Source organism: Balaenoptera borealis (assembly GCF_965194805.1).
Source record: "Balaenoptera borealis genome assembly, chromosome: 5".
In the NCBI taxonomy this organism is placed as follows: domain Eukaryota; kingdom Metazoa; phylum Chordata; class Mammalia; order Artiodactyla; family Balaenopteridae; genus Balaenoptera; species Balaenoptera borealis.
This window is the reverse complement of record NC_138862.1, coordinates 83,274,143-83,295,287: the sequence shown is the minus strand read 5'-3', so window position 1 is coordinate 83,295,287 and position 21,145 is coordinate 83,274,143. Positions and strand designations below refer to the sequence as shown.

Genomic DNA, 21,145 nt, shown 5'->3' with positions numbered 1-21,145 from the left:
CGAAGAAGTCTGCTTTGGGTGTAGGTAGGGAATAAATAGTAGTGAATTTACACAGACCTTGTCGATCTGGTTTTCTTGCCCTGTGGCGGTCAGTGAGGCAGTGCCTGGGGGTGGTGGGAGGACGTAATTCGCTGAAGTCAGCTGAGCTGTCAAGTGTGAGAAGACTGAGTGCAGGTCGCGGGCGGGCTGGCTACCTGACCAAGACAAGCAGCCCGTAGGGCCAGCGAACCGGAACAAAACCCGCGGCTGCACAGAACGGCGCCAGGGGCTTCTAAGAGCTCAGGGACCAGCGTGAGTCAGCAAAGCTCTCGGCGGGCTCCAAAATGGACCCGGACAGGCGCGCAGCGGCTGACGCGCCTCCAGGGAGCGTACAGAATCTAGCAAGGCCGAAGTGCTTTATCAACCGCCCTTCTCGGGAGGTTCCCAGATAAACCGCGAGCTTCCCTGCACCCAGCCCCCGCCGCCGGCAGGATCTCCACCTCCCAGAAGGCAGCGAGAACCGCACGTGTGGCTAATTTTTTAGTGGAAAGGGTTGCGCAAGCGCAGAGAGTGTGGCTCAGCGTAGACTCTGAGCGGCGCTTGCGCACCGTTCCTCCAGCTCCGTTCACCCCGCCCACCGGGCTCTGCGAACTCCGCGCCTTTCTTACGTCACCGTTTCGCATGCGCTTTGGAAGGAAGGGTGAGATTTCGGGGACGGGCAGGGGGCGGGCCTTGGCCGAGGTCTCACGGCGACTGCGCGGACGGGAGCCCGACTGGAACATGGCGACTTGCGCTGAAATCCTGCGGAGCGAGTTCCCCGAAATTGACGGACAGGTCTTCGACTACGTGACGGGTGAGCCGAACCGAATCAACGCGCTGGGGATGCCGAAGTGGTAGTCAGAAGGGGAGTACTAAGGGAGGGCAGTGCCGGGGACCGCTGCTAGGCCTCTCCTCTGCGTGACCTCTTGGCCCGAGGGCCAGTTGGGTCTGGAGCCCGGACTGGGGCCGCGGTACGGGGATTAAAACTGCTTGTATGTCCACTCTACCTGGTATTTTCCTCGTCTTGCCACGCCCGCCCTAGGCGTCTTGCACAGCGGCAGTGCGGACTTCGAGTCTGTGGATGACCTGGTGGAAGCTGTGGGGGAACTGTTGCAAGAGGTGTCCGGGGACAGCAAGGATGACGCGGGCATCAGGGCCGTGTGCCAGCGCATGTACAACACTCTGCGCCTGTACGTGCCAGGGCAGGGGGATTCGTGGGGGAGGTGGGAGGGCGGACGGTCAGGAGACGAGATGTGAGGGAGGAAGGTCTGATGGCCACAGAGCTTTCTCCTCCACTTCTGACTCTTTGCTTTCTATCCCTACCCTCAAGGACTGAGCCACAGACCCAGGGAAACAGCCAGGTGCTACTAGACGCCCCCATCCAGTTGTCAAAGATAACAGAGAACTACGGTGAGAGTGAGGGAAGATTGAACTAGCTGCCCTATGTCCTTTTCTTGGCCTCCACCCCCTAGCCACCTGCCCCCTGGAGCTCAGAACTCTTGGTACCTCTGTTCCACAGAACAAGGTTTTAGGAGCTAGTTGATGTCTTTACTGAGGGCAGATGAGCCTATTAATAAAGGGATTAGGATTGGAGAGTTCTCTAAGCTCTTGGGTGTGGTAGGAAGCATATGGGCCTTGCAGCTGGACAGTCTTGGGTTCACTCCCCAATTTTGCGACTTACTAACCAACTGCATGATTTTGTAAGAGTTGCCTGTCTGCTCCCAGTCTCTGTATCCTTAATCTGTGAATTGAGTTTTTGTTTTGTTTTTAAGTGTTGGGAGGATGATATTTATCTCCAGGATTTGTAAGGCTTTCCTATAAATGTATGTTTCTGTGTTTAGTTTGTGTTAGTTACTCAAAATGTTAGTTTCCCTTCCCTTAGGGAGAAGGTGACAGCTTTTCTTATCGCTTACAGACTGTGGCACCAAACTTCCAGGCCTGCTAAAGAGGGAACAGTCCTCGGTGAGGAGGGGGAGGAGGAAGAAAAGGAGAGGGCTGTATCTGTGGTGGGAGTGGGAGTTGCTTGTCTCTAAATATTGGAGTATCTTGCTGGGGGATTTCTGATTGTCTTTTCCTGAGTCTCCGAGCCTACACCCTAGGATGAAATGGTTGTGTTTGGACCCTTAGACAGTGAATGCAAAGAAGCTAGAGAAAGCTGAGGCTCGACTGAAGGCAAAGCAGGAGAAGCGCTCAGAGAAGGACACACTCAAGACCAGCAGCCCTCTGTGAGTTTAGTGAGAAAGGCTGAGAAGAGAGCAGAGCAGTCTCTATTGGGATGGAAGGGGGCTTGGGAGTGCTAAAAGCCATCCATTTCTCCCTTTAAAAGAGTTTTGGAAGAGGCCTCAGCCAGCCAGGCAGGCAGCAGAAAGGAGAGTCGGTTGGAATCATCTGGCAAGAACAAATCCTACGATGTGCGAATTGAGAACTTTGATGTATCTTTTGGCGATAGGTGAGGGAGTGGCAGTGGGGGAGTGGGGGTGACATTTTTCTTTTTCCAGTTAAAGGAGAATTAGGAGAGGTGAAATGGGGCTAAAAATAGTTAGGTTTCTGTTGTTAAACTTGCTGTGCAACTACCTCTAGAGTACCCTTTGTCTCCTTCCTACTACCTCTGCAGGGTACTGCTGGCTGGAGCAGATGTGAACCTGGCATGGGGCCGCCGCTATGGGCTGGTGGGTCGGAATGGACTAGGGAAGACGACGCTGCTGAAGATGCTGGCCACCCGGAGCCTGCGGGTTCCAGCCCACATTTCCCTGCTGCACGTGGAGCAGGAGGTTGCTGGAGACGACACCCCTGCCCTGCAGAGTGTGCTGGAGAGTGATACTGTGCGAGAAGATCTCCTGCATCGGGAGCGGGAGCTCAGTGCCCAGATTGCTGCTGGCAGGTGAGGGCTCCTGGCGAGGGATTGACCAGCAGCAGCTGTGCTTCACAGAGTGCCTGCCGTGCTGGCACAGTCCACAATTCGTGTGCCCATCCTAGTAGGCAGCAGAGCTTAGAACTTGGCACCGTGGGGCTGTAAATCCCTTGTTCCTGGCACAGTGCCCATTGCCCTCACCGCCACGAGCAAGTCCTTCCTGTGCTCTGTTCCTGTCCCAGCAACAAGGCAGCCAGTGGCCTGCTTTGCAACTGTCCTGGGGTGCAGGATATACTAGTAGACTGCGCCCACTCAGGCTGATTGCTCTTCCCCCATTCGTAGGGCCGAGGGCTCAGAAGCTGCACAGCTGGCAGAAATCTATGCCAAGTTGGAGGAGATTGAGGCTGACAAAGCACCTGCCAGGTATTTAAAATTCCCTTCCTTTCTTCAGATTTCATCTTTCCCTTCTGTTACCTATTCCAACCAGGTTCTTTAATTTCTTCATTTCTAGAGCATCAGTCATTCTTGCTGGGCTTGGCTTTACCCCCAAAATGCAGCAGCAGCCCACCCGGTGAGTGGCCCTTACCGTTCTTGGCTCTGAACACTGTTGGCTCTGCCTCTGCCTGTCCTCGTGAACACTCGCCCTTGTGATGCAGCTCTGTCTCTCTTTAGGGAGTTCTCAGGTGGCTGGAGGATGAGACTGGCCCTCGCCCGGGCTCTGTTTGCTAGGTGAGTCTCCTGGGCCTGTGTATGGATACTGTGGAGAATGGGCTTGGCTCTTGCAGGGTGGCAACAAGTCGCTGACCTAAAACCTCAAGCCTTGCATTCTTCTTTTCCACAGGCCAGATCTGCTGCTGTTAGATGGTGAGTTTGAAATGGGGCACCCTGACTTTGGGGTGCAAAAGTGTGCCATCATCCAAGTTCCCAGTTCTCTAGCCCTTCTATCCCAAACGTGTCCTCCTCCACTTTTCCAGAACCCACAAACATGCTGGATGTAAGGGCCATCCTGTGGCTGGAGAATTACCTGCAGGTGAGTGCCTACAGGTGCTGGAGTAAGTCTGGGAAAGGTCTGCCTCCAAGACCGTTGGGGTCTGGGAGCTGACTGCCCTCCCAAACTGGGCCTGCCATCCTGTGACCCCCCCCCCCCTCAGACGTGGCCCTCCACAATCCTGGTCGTCTCCCACGACCGCAACTTCCTGAATGCCATAGCCACAGACATCATCCACCTGCACAGCCAACGGCTGGATGGTTACCGGGGAGACTTTGAGACCTTCATCAAGAGCAAGCAGGAGCGGCTGCTCAATCAGCAGCGTGAATATGAGGCCCAGCAGCAGTATCGCCAGCATATCCAGGTGTGGGAGCAGGCGGGGCTGGGGACCTGTCCCATCCCATGGGTATTAGAGTTGCGGGGAGTGAGGGAGCTGAACAGTACCTGAACTCATCCACCTGCAGGTTTTCATTGACCGGTTTCGCTACAACGCCAACAGAGCCTCTCAAGTGCAGAGTAAACTCAAGATGCTGGAGAAGCTGTGAGTACTGTGTCTCTGACCAGGCTTTGACTCATGTCTCTTATTTGCTTCCCTCATTTTGTAGGCCACCCCTTGCCCTCCCACTCTAGATCTCCCCTTTTCTACAAACCAACTTTAATTTCCTCCCCTGCAGGAAGGCAGGGTATTCTGTTACTGCTCTTGGAGAGTTAATCTTTCCCCCAGGCCTAGGCAACTATCAGTCTACTTTCTGTCTGTATATATTTGCTAATTCTGGACATTTCGTATAAATGGAATTGTACATGTGACCTTTTCTGTCTGGCTTCTTTCGCTTAACATAATGTTTTCGAGGTTCATTGTGTCCGAGCATGGATTAGTGCTTCACTCCTCTTTATGACCAGGTAATATTCTGTTGTAGGGATAGTCCACATTTTGTTTGTTGACCCATCAGGTGGTAGACATTTGGATTATTTCCCCTTTTTGGCTCTTACGAATAATGCTACTATGAACATTTGTGTACAAATTTTTGTGTGGACATGTATTTTCTATTCTCTTGGGTACATACCTAGGAATGGAATTGCTGGGTTACATGGTAATTCTATGTTTAAATTTTTGAGGAACTGCCAAACTTTTTATTTTATTTTATTATTATTATTATTTATTTATTTATTTTTGGCTCCATTGGGTCTTCGTTGCTGCATGTGGGCTTTCTTTAGTTGTGGCGAGCAGGGGCTACTCTTCGTTTTGGTGCGTGGGCTTCTCATTGTGGTGGCTTCTCTTGTTGCAGAGCACGGGCTCTAGGTGCGCGGGCTTCAGTAGTGTGGCACGTGGGCTCAGTAGTTGCGCCTCGCGGGCTCTAGAGCGCAGGCTCAGTAGTTGTGGCGCACAGGCTTAGTTGCTCCGCAGCATGTGAGATCTTCCCGGACCAGGGCTCAAACCATGTCCCCTGCATTGGCAGGCGGATTCTTAACCACTGTGCCACCAGGGAAGCCCTCCAAACTGTTTTTAAAAGCAGCTGCACCATTTTACATTCCAACCAGCAATGTATGAGGGTTCCAATTTCTCTGCCTTCTTGCCAACACTTATTATCTGTCTTTCGAATTTTAGCCATCTTAGTGGGTGTGAAGTGATATCTCATTGTCATTTTGATTTGTATTTCCTTAATGACTAATGGTGTTGAGCATTGGAGGTTTTTTTAATTGAGGTACAGCTGATATGCAGTATTATATAAGTTTCACGTGTACAGCATAGTGAGTCACAATATTTAAAGGTTACATTTCATTTATAGTTATTGTAAAATATCGGCGGTATTCTCTGTGTTGTGTCATATATTCTTGTAGCTTATTTATTTTATACATAGTAGTTTGTATCTCTTAATCCTCTACCCAATCTTGCCTCTCCACCCCTTTCCTCTCCCCACTGTTACCCACTAGTTTGTTCTCTATATCTGTGAGTCTGTTTCTTTTTTGTTATATTCAGTAGCTTTATTTTTTAGATTCCACCTATAAGTGATACCATACAGTATTTTTTTTTCTTTGCCTTATTTCACTTAGCATAATATTCTTCAAGTCCATCCATGTTGTTACAGATGGCAAAATTTTATTCTTTTTTTGTGGCTGAGTCGTTTTCCATTATGTGTGTGTGTGTGTGTGTGCGCATTCATCTGTGGATGTGCAGACACATAGGTTGCTTCTGTATCTTGGCTGTTGTAAACAATACTGCTGTGAACATTGGGGTGCATGTATCTTTTCGAATTAGTGTTTTCATTTTTTTCGGATACATACCCAGGAGAGCATTGGAGGTTTAATCTTGAAGCAACATTTCTGGATGTGCTGGTGGTAGGGGAGCTTAAAATCATAAGGCTTAGGATTTTGTGACCTTGTAACATACGTCACAGTATATTAACAGGGAGGACAAAAAAACTACCAAAAAAAGAATCGTATTTTTCCGGCATGTATATTACTTGTGTGATAAAAACAAATTTATTTTTTAAAGTCGTAAATCTAGTCTGTCTCCTCTCTCCTCAGACCGGAGCTGAAACCCGTGGACAAGGAGTTGGAGGTAGTGATGAAGTGAGTGCTGGGCCAGAGGGGCAGGTGGGGAAGCTCTTGTTTCTGGCTGCCCTCGTGCTCCTCACCCCCACCTCCTGCAGGTTCCCCGATGGGTTTGAGAAATTCTCACCACCAATTCTGCAGCTAGATGAGGTGGATTTCTACTACGACCCAAAGCATGTCATCTTCAGTCGTCTCTCCGTCTCTGCTGACCTTGAATCCCGCATCTGTGTGGTATCGTTGCTGTTTCTCTGTTTCGTGAGCTGGGACTGGGCTCTCCCACCCCTTATGTGGTGTGGATTGGCCACATGGCGGAGAAGGCCCCCCGGAGTAGGAGTCAGCGCCTGGGCTGAGGACTTTGCTGTACTTGTGCTGGCCCCTCCTCCAGCCTCACAGGGCCGCTCTGCGGCATAGATGGAGAGCCTGGCATGTGGTATTTTATAAATACTTAGAGCAGTACTTTGTCTTACTGGTCTCAGCTCTGAGTTTCCTCAAACTGTGGAACATAGAGGAGAGAGCATGGGCTTCAGGGTCAGACTTCGGATCCTAACTCTGCCATTTCCTAGCTTGGTTACTAAGCAGTCTCCTCATCCTTAAAATGGAGATAATGTCTAACTCACTTGGTTATTGGGAGAATTAATTCCCTTGCACTTAGTGGGTACTTGGGTATTGGTCCCTTTTACGTCTTCCTTCATTTTTTTCTATAGTTCCTTAAAAATATTTTTTTAGTTGTTGGAGTCCCTGGGACTAGCTGAGACCCATTCTCATCTCCTCCCCTTCTGTATCCCGCACAAGGATGCTCATTACATTCTCATGTTACTTTTTACAGGTTGGGGAGAATGGGGCTGGGAAGTCTACCATGTTGAAGCTCCTTATGGGGGATCTGGCACCTGTTCGGGGCATCAGACATGCTCACAGGTAGGGCCCACATCGCTGCTCTCCAAACCCTCCTATGCTGTAGCCACACTCTTTTATAGCCATTGCCCTCCATCCCCTCTCTCCACCTTACCATCTGCCTGCAGGAATCTGAAGATTGGCTATTTCAGCCAGCACCATGTGGAGCAGCTGGACCTGAATGTCAGTGCTGTGGAACTGCTGGCACGCAAGTTCCCCGGTGCGTCAGGGACTTGAGTTGGGGAAGGAGGGCCGGGCCTGACGCCTACAGCTAGGCCTACCTGGGGTTGCCGAGCAGCCCCCCGACTCTGGGTGTGAGGACATGTGCATTGGGGGTGGGGCTGGGGGGAACGTGAAGGGAGGGAGTTGGGCCGAGAACCCACACGGTGGGGTGGGGCCTGTTCCAGGACGGCCTGAGGAGGAATACCGTCACCAGCTGGGCCGGTATGGCATCTCTGGAGAACTGGCCGTGCGCCCTGTTGCCAGCTTGTCTGGGGGCCAGAAGAGCCGGGTGGCCTTTGCTCAGATGACCATGCCCTGGTGAGGCCTCCTTTTCAAGAGCTTTGCCCTCCCCTTTCCCATTCTTTCCTAATGGAAAATGATTGTCTTGCGTTCGTATCAGAGTTCCTTTTCTCCCAGCCCCCGCAACTGCCCACCTTCCTTTGTTCTGCCTTCCAGCCCCAACTTCTACATTCTGGATGAACCCACAAACCACCTGGATATGGAGACCATTGAGGCTCTGGGCCGCGCTCTCAACAGTTTCAGGGTGAGTGTGCCTTCACACTGCCCACTCCTTCCCAGGCCTCAGCACCCCTTAGGGGCCCCCTGAGTGCCCCCTGCTCTCCTGTCTTTCAGGGTGGTGTGATTCTGGTGTCCCACGATGAACGCTTCATCCGACTGGTGTGCCGAGAGCTGTGGGTGTGTGAAGCAGGCGGCGTCACCCGGGTCGAGGGGGGATTTGACCAGTACCGAGCTCTTCTCCAGGAACAGTTCCGCCGTGAGGGCTTCCTCTAGGGCCACCAAGCTGAGGACTGTGCCCAGGACATGGACTGGTCTCTCAGACCCCTGGGCCACCACGTAGGCAACCATCTCCGGCCATGGACTTCCCCCGACTTTGGGGACAGCCTTATTCCTAAATCTCTCCTTTTGATTGGAGCATCCTCTTGTGCAACCCAGGGAGCCCCACCTAAGGGTCTTTGAGGACTGGTCTTCCAAGAGGAAGGGAGTCGGGGGTGCCCTCTGGGATTTTAGATTCTCCCCCACTGCCCCAGCTGCAACTGGGCTCTGAGTGGCCGCATGTAAATTAAATCTCCCTGCATCTTCCTCGCCTCGCCTCTGCTGCTCCCTGGCACGGGGCTACAGTGTTTGCCCACGGTTAAGGAGTGTAGGCTCTCTGATTTGGCATTTTCCTGTGGCATTTGTGTCGGTCATGTGGAGGAGGCCATGGCATTATCAGTGTTGCCCCTGGGCAGAGATGTCATTAAAGCCGCTGGGGGTCGGCCTTGCAGTGGACCAAGTTAGTGATGAAGGGCGGCGTATTACATCACTGCGGTGCTGTTCCCTCTGGCCCGGGTTCAGCCTCAGCTGAAGGGGTCTGGGTTCTGCTGTCTCAGCCCCACTGCTTGAGAGAGTAAACTGATTCTGTAACCTGGCCTCAAACATGGTTTGCCAATTGCTTTCTCCAATGGTCTCTGGCCCAGGCTCACCCTTCTTCTCTGATCTGGACCCTTCAGGGCCAAAGAGAAACTGAGCAATTGTCTTTGTCCCCATTTTGCTTGGGTGGTTTCATGTTCTTTATTTTTCCCCTAACCACGTAGGAGGGGCCTGGGAAGTAGGGAATTGAGAATGGGGTCTGAGGTGAAGAAAGAGAACCCTTTGGTTTCAAATTAACCAGTATTTAAACGGGGAGGGTAGTTGTTTAACAGAAGTAGTATGATTTATAAATACTGTTTCCCGGGTACGCAGCTGCTATATGTAACTGTGCAGAAGACACTAAAATAGAGACATTGCTTTGCTCCTAAAGACAGTGGAGAAACCAGCGTCAACAGAAGGAACTTGTTGGCTTCATGGAGAATTGTCGTCACAAAGCTCAACCAAGGAATCTTAGCCCAGCTGCTGAGGGTATGGTGGTATAGGTAGCCAGGGAGGAGACACCTGTTCAGGGGGAAAGGAGAATAAAGCCAGGAAGGCTCTGCACTGATGGACTGTGAAGCCAGCAGAAGGGTCACTGATCTTCCTGCCTCCTCAGCTTTCCTCTCAGGAGTCCTCAGGAGGTGTTCTTCCAGGCGCATCTGTGGCCACGTGCATCCTGACAGTTCTGAGAGCCTTCTCACAGGCCCCATCACTCTCTTCCACCCTCAGATTTGCAGATGGGCCAGTTGGGGCTAGCTGGTGTAGGGTCTGTGCCTGCCTATTTGCCAGACTCTCAGCCCTTTCACCCCTTACAGGCTTGTGGTCCCTGTCTGAGTTCTCCCAATTCTTTTAGAGTCCCTGGAAGTGCTGCTGAAGGTTCTGTGGCAGAATCTGCTTCTTTGGAGGTGGCTTTGTGTATGAAGAGCACTGGAGTTGAATCTGTGATCGAATCCCAGCTCTATTACTGGTAGTAGAAGGGGTCACCTATATTAGCTGGGTAGCCACAACAAGTTGGCCTTTTTGAACACCTTCTCCTCAGCATCTACAGAGGCACTCAAATGGATTCCTCTGTGACCAGTCTATGATTTGGAGGACCATCATATGAAAAAGTAGTAAATTTTTTCTGAATGACTCCAGAGGTAGGCGAGTTTGGGCTCAAAAGAAGGAAAAACTTTCTTAATAGTTGATGCTGCCTTCTGATAGTTCCTGGCCTCTGGGGCTGTTAGCCCCACCGCTCTCTAGAGAAGGGCTCTTATGGCCTCTAAGCTGGCTCCCAATTTTATGATTCCATTATATAAGAGCCTGTATATATGACAACACAGGCCTACTGCAGGCCTTCAGAAAGTTGGGATGAATGAATTACAGCAGTTGAGAAAGACCCTACAGTAAGTGTGTAAGGTGAATTTGCGGGGGTTAGAGGTGGGGAGTTGGGAGAAGTTGGTTGTCCTGATGGGTAGAAAATGAAGGCAGTGTCAGCCATGTCCACTCCAGAAAACACAGGGCAGAGAGAATGGAGGAATCTGACACACAGTGGGGGAAGCTACCCTTTCCACACTGTGGAGAGCCTGTCCAACCCCAGTCACTGGGAAGCTGTTTCTTCTACTGGAGCCTTAAAGCCAGTCAGGAGCTGGCCAGGTTAGAAGGCCTGTCTGCAGGGTCTTCATTGAAATCCTGCCGTCCCTGCTTCTGCTGGCCTTACCACACTCACCAGCACCTTCTCAGGCAACCTGGCTGGTCCCCTGTGGGAGGCAGAGTGCAGGGGTGCAGAAGGGTCATGGGTTCCTCCATACAAGTCTACAAGGCACTTGAAGGTGCCAGTCAGAGAACTGTTTATTTCAATGTGGAATTGCCATCTTGAGATTCGTCGGATGTAGACAACATTTAGGTAAGTTCTCACTGGTTTCCAGGCAAATTTTAGCCGAGTAGAGAAAGGGCTATTTACCCTCACTGGCCATGCGCCAGTCTAGTTTGTCATTTAGAACATAACATCCTACTAAGAGCCACTCCCCAGGCCTGGGCCTGGCTCACCCACAGATGCAAACCAAACAACGTCAACATCAGCGCACCACAGCTCGGCACCAGCCTGGGTGTGCAGCCTGGATGTCGGAGTGTGGGAAATCCCACAGGGTCCACCTGGATTGATGGACTCCCCTCAACCCCGCCCCCCTCCAGGTGGGCTTCAGTGCACTTTGTGTGTCCCTCACTGTGAGCTGCTTGCCATTATTAGGGTTGTAGTTCCCACTTTTCCTTGATATCCTTGAAGGCCAGACCATGGCTTGCTCATCTTTTCATCTTCTGTCCCTGTCACGGGTTGGGTTTCCTGGGAAGCAGCTTGAAGAGGAGATTGGTATGTTTACTGGGGGGAGGTGCTCCCGATTGAGCAGAGGGAGAAGTTGAGTATTGATGCAGGCCCAATGAAGGTCTCAGTCAACCCCACATTCTGGAGCTGGCAGGGATCTTCTGAGTTGAGGCAATGGGTCCGGCCTTATTCCACTGAGTTGAACAGTCTCTGGATGCTGGCTGCCACCAGAAGGAGCTGTGAGGACATTGGGAGAGGAAGTTTCCTTCAGCTGAGGCAGTTACCCCTAAGTGGTGACAGCTGAGGACTTGCTGCCATCAGTCAGTGCTCGGCAAGTCCTTCATTCCCGAAAGCTCATCGCAGCAACCACTACTGTGCCTAGCACATAAAGAGGTGCTCAATAAAAATGCTTGAGAAGTGAATATTTGGGGGAAATTATTTGAGAAAAAGTAGGGAATGACATTGGAGAAGGAAAGTACAGAGGCGAGGAGACAAGCAGGCCATGACCGAAACCCAGCCCTAAGGATATGGGGTCAGAGCAGCGGAGGTGGAGGTGTAAAGCTTTGGGACATAAGCGACAGATTAAAGGGGCCAGGTTTGTTTTTTTTTCAAACGTCTCCTTGTTTTCTTTTATAACAATGTTGAGGAAATAATGACAGTTAATAGTTATTGGGCTCTTGTTATGTAGTAGGCATCGTAGTAAGTGCTTTACCTGCACTAAGTCAATCCTCACAGCCCTACGAACTGGCACAGTTATTATCCCCATTTTATAGATGAGGAAACGGAGTTGACCTAGTGGGAGGGGCTCAGGACAGTCTGGCTCTAGAGCACAGCTCTGAGTAGCCACACTGCCCTATCACTCAGCTCCTAGCACCATTTGCTGAATAGTGAGAGTTTGTTAATTCTGTCACTTAAAACTCATCATTAATTGCATGGGGTGGGGGGTGGGAGGCGGGGGACTTGAAGAAGCTTCTCTCGGGAGAGCAAGCTGATGAGTAGGTCCTGGCACAGTGGCTGACACACGCTAGGTGCTCAGTGAATAGTTCATTAAATGATTTGATACCTGTGGTATAGTGGAAAAGTCATGCACTGGGATTAGCCAGCTCTACCACTGACGGCATCTTAGGCAAATCAACCTCTCCTGAGTAAATTATCATTATCCATAAAATGGGCATAACGCAGTTTGTCTTGCCCACTTCTTGGGTAGGAGGAAGGATTAAATGAGACAAGGTCCTGTGTAAACTGAATAAAGTTTTTTGTACACTGTAAAGTGCCATGGATCCAAAGGGTGTCATTTCATGGGAGGAGTGATAGGAGAGCAGCCTGGAGGCTCCTGTGGAGACACGCAGACTCGCACATACACACACAAGCACTCCAGGCCCTCATCAAGATGATGGCCCCAGGAGGGCCACCCCATAGTCGTCCTCATCTGCTGACCCAAGCGTCGGAAAGCAGGAAAGCAGGAATGCAGCGTGAGACTCTGCCTGGCACCCGCTGAGGTAGAAATCACTGTGCAATTAAAGCCCATTCGAATAACATGTATAGGCCATGCCCTGCTGGTCATTCTAGGTTTCTCTTTATGTTAAATAAATGGATGGTTTGGAAGGGATTTCTGCTGTATGGTATATAGAGAGAGCTCTGAAATCCTAAATTAGAATAAATATTTATCAACCCATGCTATAGCATTTTTAACATTGAGAAATGCTTTCACAAATGTTCTCTTTCAGTCTTGTCTCCTCAATAATCTCGTGTTACGTGGCTCCTGCTGAGTTATCCTCATTTTATAGAACAGAAGCTTGAAGCAGAAAGATGTTAAGTGTCTTCTATAAAACTCTTAGAGGAAAACATAGGAAGAACACTCAGACATAAATCACAGCAAGATCTTTTTTTTTTTTTTTTTTTGCAAGATTTTTTTTGACCCACCTCCTAGAGTAATGGAAATAAAAACAAAAATAAACAAATGGGACCTAATGAAACTTAAAAGCTTTTGCACGGCAAAGGAAACTATAAAGAAGACGAAAAGACAACCCACAGAATGGGAGAAAATATTTGCAAATGAATCAACAGACAAGGGATTAACCTCCAAAATATATAAACAGCTCAGGCAGCTCAATATTAAAAAAACAAACAACCCAATCAAAAAATGGGCAGAAGACCTAAAAAGACATTTCTCCAAAGAAGACATACAGATGGCCAAGAGGCACATGAAAATCTCAGTATCACTAATTATTAGAGAAATGCAAATCAAAACTACAATGAGGTATCACCTCACACTGGTTAGAATGGGCATCGTCAGAAAATCTACGAACAACAAATGCTGGAGAGGGTGTGGAGAAAAGGGAACCCTCTTGCATTGTTGGTGGGAACGTAAATTGATACAGCCACTATGGAGAACAGTATGGAGGTTCCTTAAAAAACTAAAAATAGAATTACCATATGACCCAGCAATCCCACTACTGGGCATATACCCAGAGAAAACCATAATTCAAAAAGACACATGCACCCCAATGTTCATTGCGGCACTATTTAGAATAGCCAGGTCATGAAAGCAACCTAAATGCCCATCGATAGACAAATGGATAAAGAAGATGTGGTACATATATACAATGGAATATTAGCCATAAAAAGGAACAAAATTGGGTCATTTGTAGAGACGTGGACGGACCTAGAGACTGTCGTACCGAGTGAAGCAAGTCAGAAAGAGAAAAACAAATATCGTATATTAATGCATATATGTGGAATCTAGGAAAATGGTACAGATGAACCGGTTTGCAAGGCAGAAATAGAGACATAGGACTTCCCTGGTGGTGCAGTGGTTAAGAATCTGCCTGCCAATGCAGGGGACGCGGGTTTGAGCCCTGGCCCGGGAAGATCCCACATGCCGCGGAGCAACTAAGCCTGTGCGCCACAACTACTGAGCCCATGTACCACAACTACAGAAGCATGCACGCCTAGAGCCCGTGCTCTGCAACAAGAGAAGCCACAACAATGAGAAGCCCGCGCACTGCAACGAACAGTAGCCCCCGCTCGCCGCAACTAGAGAAAGCCTGTGCACAGCAACGAAGACCCAACACAGCCAAAAATAAATAAATAAATACATAAATTTATGGGAAAAAAAGAACCTGCTGTATAAAAAATAAATTAAAAAAAGAATGGAATTAAAAAAAAAAAGATGTTAAGTGTCTTGCTTAGGTTCAGATACCTCTGTGTATGCCGAGATGGGGCAATAACCAAAGTATCTGGGTCCCCAGCCTTCTCACCTCTTTCCAGATCGGCTATTCTCAACTTTGTTCCACAGCTATTCATACAATGGGTGACATTCTCATATCACACATGCCAGTGAGTATGCCCAGGGTCATGTGCCCTTCTGTCCTTGTAGGGAAATATTTTGAACCCAGAATGAGGGGGACTATGAACTATTTTAATTTGTTTTAAACTTGTAAATTAGGGAGCCAGCTCTGGAGTCAGAACTGCATTTGACTCCGGATTCTGTTATCTAATAACTGTGTGACCTCGGCAAATTAGCTTCTCAGTGCCTCAGTTTCCTTATCTATAAAATGAGAATAATAATGGTCCTTACACTGTAGGGTTATGGTGAATATTAAATCAGATAATATAAGCAAAACTCTCATGTGGTTCCTAGTAGTTCCATAATTGTTAGCCATTATGATGATGATTAGTATTTGTTGTGACTTTCACTGCTTTATTGATTTTTAGTGAGATATTGCTTACAATGCCCTGTGGCTGAAATCCCCTGTGTTTAGTCATGGTGCCTCAAGCAAAAAGACAGGTACCCACACCTCCTATTTTGTGTCCTTGGGCCTAGAAGGGATCCTTTCTTGGATCCTTCTCCCACTGCAGAGACTTTTTCTTTTGATTTTTCTACACACACACACACATGCCCCTCTAGTTCTTTCTGAACGTTCTATACTCAGTTTGTTCCATCACTCAATACTTTGTTCTAGGTTGGTGACTCTCCATCATTGTAGAAGTCTAGGTTTTTCTTGACTGCTAGAGACCTTTGAGCATAGTCATTCTGAACCGTCTCACCACCAAAGGTTTCTTACTGTACCTCCTGCATGAACTCTACAGTCAGAACACACCCAGGTATGGCACACCCAGAAGTTGGGAGCAGAGTTATCTTAGAGTAAAACTAGTAAGAATCCTCAAACAATGGTTGAGATGTAGAAGTCATTCAAGAGTTTGTAAATTGTAGTTTGCTGGTGTATGTGTGTTTCATGGTTGGGAGGGGACATTTAACAACCATCAGGTTGATGAGTGTATATTATTTAGCCAAAGAAGAACACAAGTGACATGAAGAGCACATGAAATGTGGTTCAAATCAAGAATGCCAGAATCCTGCAATGGACGGACCAAGAATTGGTCAGTGGGTCCCCAGACCTGCCTGAGAGGAAGCAGACTCTATTTTGTGGCTTGTCCCTTTAGCAGGTCTTGCTCTTCAGAGGCACTGGATGCCTTAGTCCATCAGAGCTTGACACCACAGGCCTCTGAGCTCCATCCACTAACTCCCCCACTCCATTCCACCCTCATCTGATTTCTTTGGCTTGTGTCTTGGTTTGTGTGACCGTTCTCATCTAGAGTGGATGTACTAACCAGTAAAAATGGATTTTCAGGCCCCCTGTTGGCTGTGTTTCTAATGATAATAAACTGACATCGGGTTTATACATCAGCCTCTTCTAAGTTTCAACAGTGTGAGACAAAAACACTTGGCTTGATCCAACAATGATAATAATTTACTGGGCACTATGTTCCAAGCATTATTCTAATCATTTTATATGAGTTAACTTATTTTATCCTCACAACAAAATAATGAGGTATGGATTATATACATATATACAATGGAATATTACTCAGCCACCAAAAGGAACGAAACTGGGTCATTTGTAGAGATGTGGATGGATCTAGAGACTGTCATACAGAGAGAAGTAAGTCAGAAAGAGAAAAACGAATACTGTATGTTAACGCATATACGTGGAACCAGAAAAATGGTACAGGTGAACCGGTTTGCAGGGCAGAAATAGAGACACAGATGTAGAGAACAAATGTATGGACACCAAGGGGGGAAAGCAGCGGGAGTGGTGGTGGTGGTGGGATGCATTGGGAGATTGGGATTGACATATATACACTAATATGTATAGAATGGATAACTAATAAGAACCTGCTGTATAAAAAAATAAATAAAATTCAAAAAAAAAAAGCGGATGGACGGTACCAACCATGATGACCACACATGCATCTAATATCCCTTGTGTGGGGGGCAGGGAGGGATATACTGGAAGATTGGGATTGACATATACACACTACTATATTAAAACAAATAACTAATAAGGACCTACTGTATAGCACAGGGAACTCTACTCAATACTCTGTAATGGCCTATGTGGGAAAAGAATCTAAAAAAGAGTGGATATATGTGTATGTATAACTGATTCACTTTGCTGTACACCTGAAACTAACACAACATTGTAAATCAACTATACGCCAAAAAAGTTTTTTTTAAATCGACAATTTATTAGTAAATGGAAACTCAGAAATGTTTTAAAAAACTAAACTAAACTAATCTTGCCTAGGTCTACCCAACTCATGAGTCTCTGCGCTGGGGTTTGCCCTGAGGTCAGGATGGGCCCAAAGTTTCAGCTTGCCCAGTCTAGCACAGCAAGACACCCGACCACGCTGACGTTTGGGATCTAAGCTGATGAGGAGCACCTCTGTGCTGGGGTGACCTCAGCGGGTACTGGGGCCCGGGGGGGCCATGTCTGAGCAGCCTACCAGCCCACCTGGAGCATACCATTGTGTTTTGAAAGATTTTATCTGCGAAACAAACCTAATTCATTAAATAATTATTTTCCCATTAAAATATAATCAAAGACGTAATATGGGGGACTTCCCTGGTGGCACAGTGGTTAAGAATCACCTGCCAATGCAGGGGACACAGGTTCGAGCCCTGGTCCAGGAAGATCCCACATGCCGCGGAGCAACTAAGCCTGTGCGCCACAACTACTGAGCCTGCGCTCTAGAGCCCGCGTGCCACAACTACTGAAGCCTGCGTGCCTAGAGCCCATGCTCAGCAACAAGAGAAGTCACCGCTATGAGAAGTCCACGCACCGCAATGAAGAGTAGCCCCTGCTCGCCGCAACTAGAGAAAGCCCGCGAGCAGCAACAAAGACCCAACACAGCCAAAATAAATAAATAAATTTATTTTTAAAAAAAGATAGACGTAATATGGTATTAATCACAGTTTCTGATCAGCCTTAAATAATCACACTTGCCAACCCAAATTATTTCATTCCAGCCCCAAGAAAAAAAACACTGTGTTTCATTTAGCTTGGACACCCTTCAGTGACAAATCAAGGTAGACAGTGTCAGGAAAGTAAACAGAAATTAGGGCAATTCCTGATAAAGGAAGAAGGGAAGAAGCATAGTTTGTCTCGATGTAACTTCCTTCCTTCCTTCCTCCCTCCCTCCCTTCCTCCCTCCTTTCTTTCTCTCTCTCTCTTTCTCTTTCTCTCTCCCTTCCTTCCTTCCTCCCTCCCCCCCCCTTTCTTTCTTTCTTTCTTTTCTTTTTCTTTCTTTCTTTCTTTCTTTCTTTCTTTCTTTCTTTCTTTCTTTCTTTCTTTCTTAAAATCCTCTCCTTCTGAAATCATCTCCCCTTTCTCCTTCTGGGTTCCCACAGCACTTTACTTCCAACCCCTTGGAGTGCTGGCCTCATTCCACCTTGCATCCGTTGTATCCAAGTTGCAGGAAAAGGGATTTATCTTGGAATCCTTCAAGGCGCCAGCAATGAGCCAGGTAAACAATAGTGAAACTCAAAGTTTTTTGAAAAGTAATATTCTTGTCTCCATAGCTACACTCCATTGGCCTATGGGCCTGTATCCCAGTAAGTCCACAGGAATATTTGTACAATTTGATGATACGTGTTGGTCTTTTGGTTGGGACAGCTGGTGCAGCTCCTTTGGGAGAAAGAATATGGTGGAGCACTTGTTTGGACATCCCTGTCACCAGGTTGCTGGTGAAGATATTAGTTGTACATTTCTACTGCTACTGTAAAGCTTTGATTTCGAATTTTTTAAATGATGATATATATTCTCTTTTATATTGCATACATATTTTAAACTATTTATTACGGAAATTTGCAAACGTACAAGAGTAGAGAAACAGAATAATGAACCCCTATGAATGCGTTACCCAGCTTCAGCAATTATCCTTTATGGTTCGTGTTGGTTTACCTTATTTCCTCTACACCCCCATATTCTGCCTGCACTGCGAATCCTGCTCCCTCACCCTGAACTCGCCATCCCCCATCCCCACCCCAGGATAATACTTATAAGTGTTACATACCAATATAATGGAATTATATGGAATATAATGTTTGATTGCTTTTTGTGATCGTTTTAATATTTATGACAGGATAAGGTTCAGCTTTTGGTTTCCCTTCATTTTGTTTCAGTTTATAAAAGGTTTTGTTATAGAATTAGTAGTGTAAAATGTCGTTACTCATACAGTCATTTTTCAGTAATCATGATTATACTACATAAATCAACACATCATAGAGATGCAATTTTCTTGCAAGAAGTAAAAATCTTATCTCATTTTAAAAGAGATTGTATTTTTTAGAGCAGTTTTAGGTTCACAGCAAAACTGAGGGGAAGGTACACAGATTTCCCACATTCCCCTGCCCCACACTTGCATAGCCTCCCCTATTGTCAGTATCCCCCGCTAGAGTGGGAGCTTACAATTGATGAACCTATACTGACACATCATTATCACCCAAAGTCCACAGTTTACATTAGGTGTTGTACATTCTGTACAATGTGTAATGACATGTATTCATCATTATAGTATCACACAGAGTAGTTTCATTGCCCTAAAAGTGCTCTTAAACTTTTAAAACTTAAAAGTCTTCTTCTTGCCTTCCCTTCCCTCCCTGAACAATTCAGTCCTGAAGCCATTAGATGGGGTAGAGCAAGGTACTTGTCCACAATAAGGTGGGATCCCCCTCAGAGACCCAGAGCAGGATGTCAGAACCTGATCAGGGTGAGGAGGGCATCTGCGTAGGAAGGTTGCCCAGCGTGAGGTGTCAGAGCCCAAGTGAAGTGAGGACATCCATGCATGGGAATGGCCTGCTGCAGGTACCAGAGACCCAACAGAGTGACGATGGTGTACCTGCAACAATGGGGATAGGAGTGCAGCCTGGTGTGGAGACTCAGAGCCCAAGCAGGGAGAGAGGGGCATTACTGAGGAAGGGATGACCAGGACAGGGTGTTGGGCAAGGTTGGGGTGAGGAGGGCACTCACTGAGGGGGGAAGGGGGCAGCAACCCAACGCAGTGTGCTGGAGACAAAGTAGAGTGAGAAGGGCATCTGAATGTGTAAGAGGGCAGTGGCAATGGGGGACTGATCATGTGAATAAATATATTCGGGTAAATGGGAGCCAGGTTTCTCACAGCTGGAGAAGGAAATTACAAATATAGGAAGGGAGGGACTTCCCTGGTGGTCCAGTGGTAAAGAATCCACCTTACAATGCAGGGGACGCGGGTTCGATCCCTAGTCAGGGAACTAAGATCCCACATGCCACAGGGCAACTAAGCCCACGTGCCACAGCTACTGAGCTCGAGCGCCTCAGCTAGAGCTCGTGTGCCGCAAAGTACAGAGCCTACGTGCTCTGGAGCTCTCACGCCACAACTAGAGAAGAGAAAACCCGCACGCCACAACTAGTGAGAAGCCCGCGTGCCACAACCAAGAGCCCGTGCGACGAAAGATCCCACATGCCTCAGTAAGATCCCGCGTGCCGCAACTAAGACCTGCCGCAGCCAAAATAAATAAATAAATAAATAAATAAATAAATAAATAAATAAATAAATAAATCCTTTAAAAAAATTTAGGAAGGGAGAAAACAAATGAACATTGTAATGCTGGATTAAAACTGGAGATATTAGTGTGAACTCATGGTTTTCAATACAAAGAGATGGACAACAGAAATAAGTACAGAATTAAGTGTGTATGTAGCTCTGTCCCAGCTCTGGCTATATATTTTTTTAATATTATTTATTTATATATTTTTATTTATTTTTGGCTGCGTGGGGTCTTAGTTGCGGCACGCGGGATCTTCACTGAGGCACACAGGATCTTTCGTTGCAGTGCGCGGGCTTCTGTCTAGTTGTGGCACGCCGGCTTCAGGGCGCATGGGCTCTGTAGTTGTGGCATGCAGGTTCCAGAGCGCGTGGGCTCTGTGGTTTGCAGCATGTGGGCTCTAGTTGAGACGTGCGAGCTCAGTAGTTGTGGCACGCGGACTTAGTTGCCCTGTGGCATGTTGGGTCTTAGTTCCCCGACCAGGGATCAAATCTGTGTCCCCTGCATTGCAAGGCGGATTCTTTACCACTGCACCACCAGAGAAGTCCCTATTTTTTTTAACTAAGAATAGTTTGTCTTTATTTTTTATTTTCTTTCTTTCTTTATTTTTTGGCTGTGCCACGCAGCATGCTGGATCTTAGTTCCCTGACCGGGGATTGAACCCATGCCCCCTGCACTGGGAGCACGGAGTCTTAACCACTGGACAGCCAGGGAAGTCCCTCTGGCTATTGATAGGGCCCTGGGGAAGTGACACTTCTACCCCAGTGGCAATAAGCACACCCAGGGCCCAAATCCTAACATTTAAATATCATTCTTCACTATAAGGTACAAGGGCTCCCTAGTGAAATAGCTGATTCTAGGACTGCAGGAGAAAAGATGCAAGATGAGCCTGGAAATCTTGTACTTGAAAGCAAAGAAGTACTGAAAGAATGATTGGGACATGGGAAAAAGACACAAAAATCAGCTTGAAGTGCTCCCACTGGATGAATTAGGGAGAGTTTGAGCATCAATATAAATAATGATAGGTACAGACTGTAACCCCTG

At 47.7% G+C, this 21,145-nt stretch overlaps 1 protein-coding gene across 4 annotated transcripts; it reads left to right on the top strand.

Moving 5' to 3' along the window:
• Positions 1-530: 530 nt before the first annotated feature.
• On the top strand, positions 531-8,624 carry ABCF3 (ATP binding cassette subfamily F member 3). Of its 4 annotated transcripts, XM_082393032.1 has the most exons (21): positions 679-832; positions 1,061-1,208; positions 1,349-1,428; positions 1,934-1,980; positions 2,146-2,243; positions 2,345-2,467; positions 2,633-2,899; positions 3,212-3,292; positions 3,381-3,440; positions 3,542-3,598; positions 3,711-3,733; positions 3,844-3,899; positions 4,021-4,221; positions 4,322-4,398; positions 6,384-6,428; positions 6,509-6,641; positions 7,237-7,325; positions 7,430-7,521; positions 7,709-7,841; positions 7,980-8,067; positions 8,157-8,624. In XM_082393032.1, exons 1-21 carry the CDS (start codon positions 760-762, stop codon positions 8,313-8,315), a joined length of 2,130 nt encoding a protein of 709 aa, XP_082249158.1. In that variant the 5' UTR covers positions 679-759; the 3' UTR covers positions 8,316-8,624. The 4 variants fall into 4 exon arrangements, with proteins under 4 accessions (XP_082249159.1, XP_082249158.1, XP_082249160.1 ...); XM_082393033.1 differs by lacking the exon at positions 7,709-7,841 and having other exon boundaries at positions 531-832; positions 8,157-8,300; XM_082393034.1 differs by lacking the exons at positions 679-832; positions 1,061-1,208; positions 1,934-1,980; positions 2,146-2,243; positions 2,345-2,467 and having other exon boundaries at positions 1,355-1,428.
• Positions 8,625-21,145: the final 12,521 nt, after the last annotated feature.

Bases quoted from the DNA above. Each gene is read 5' to 3' on its own strand.
- ABCF3 (XM_082393032.1), top strand. From the start codon at position 760: ATGGCGACTTGCGCTGAAATCCTGCGGAGCGAGTTCCCCGAAATTGAC. The intron at 3,441-3,541 runs GTGAGTGGCCCT...GTCTCTCTTTAG, and splicing joins ATGCAGCAGCAGCCCACCCG to GGAGTTCTCAGGTGGCTGGA. The intron at 8,068-8,156 runs GTGAGTGTGCCT...CCTGTCTTTCAG, and splicing joins GCGCTCTCAACAGTTTCAGG to GGTGGTGTGATTCTGGTGTC.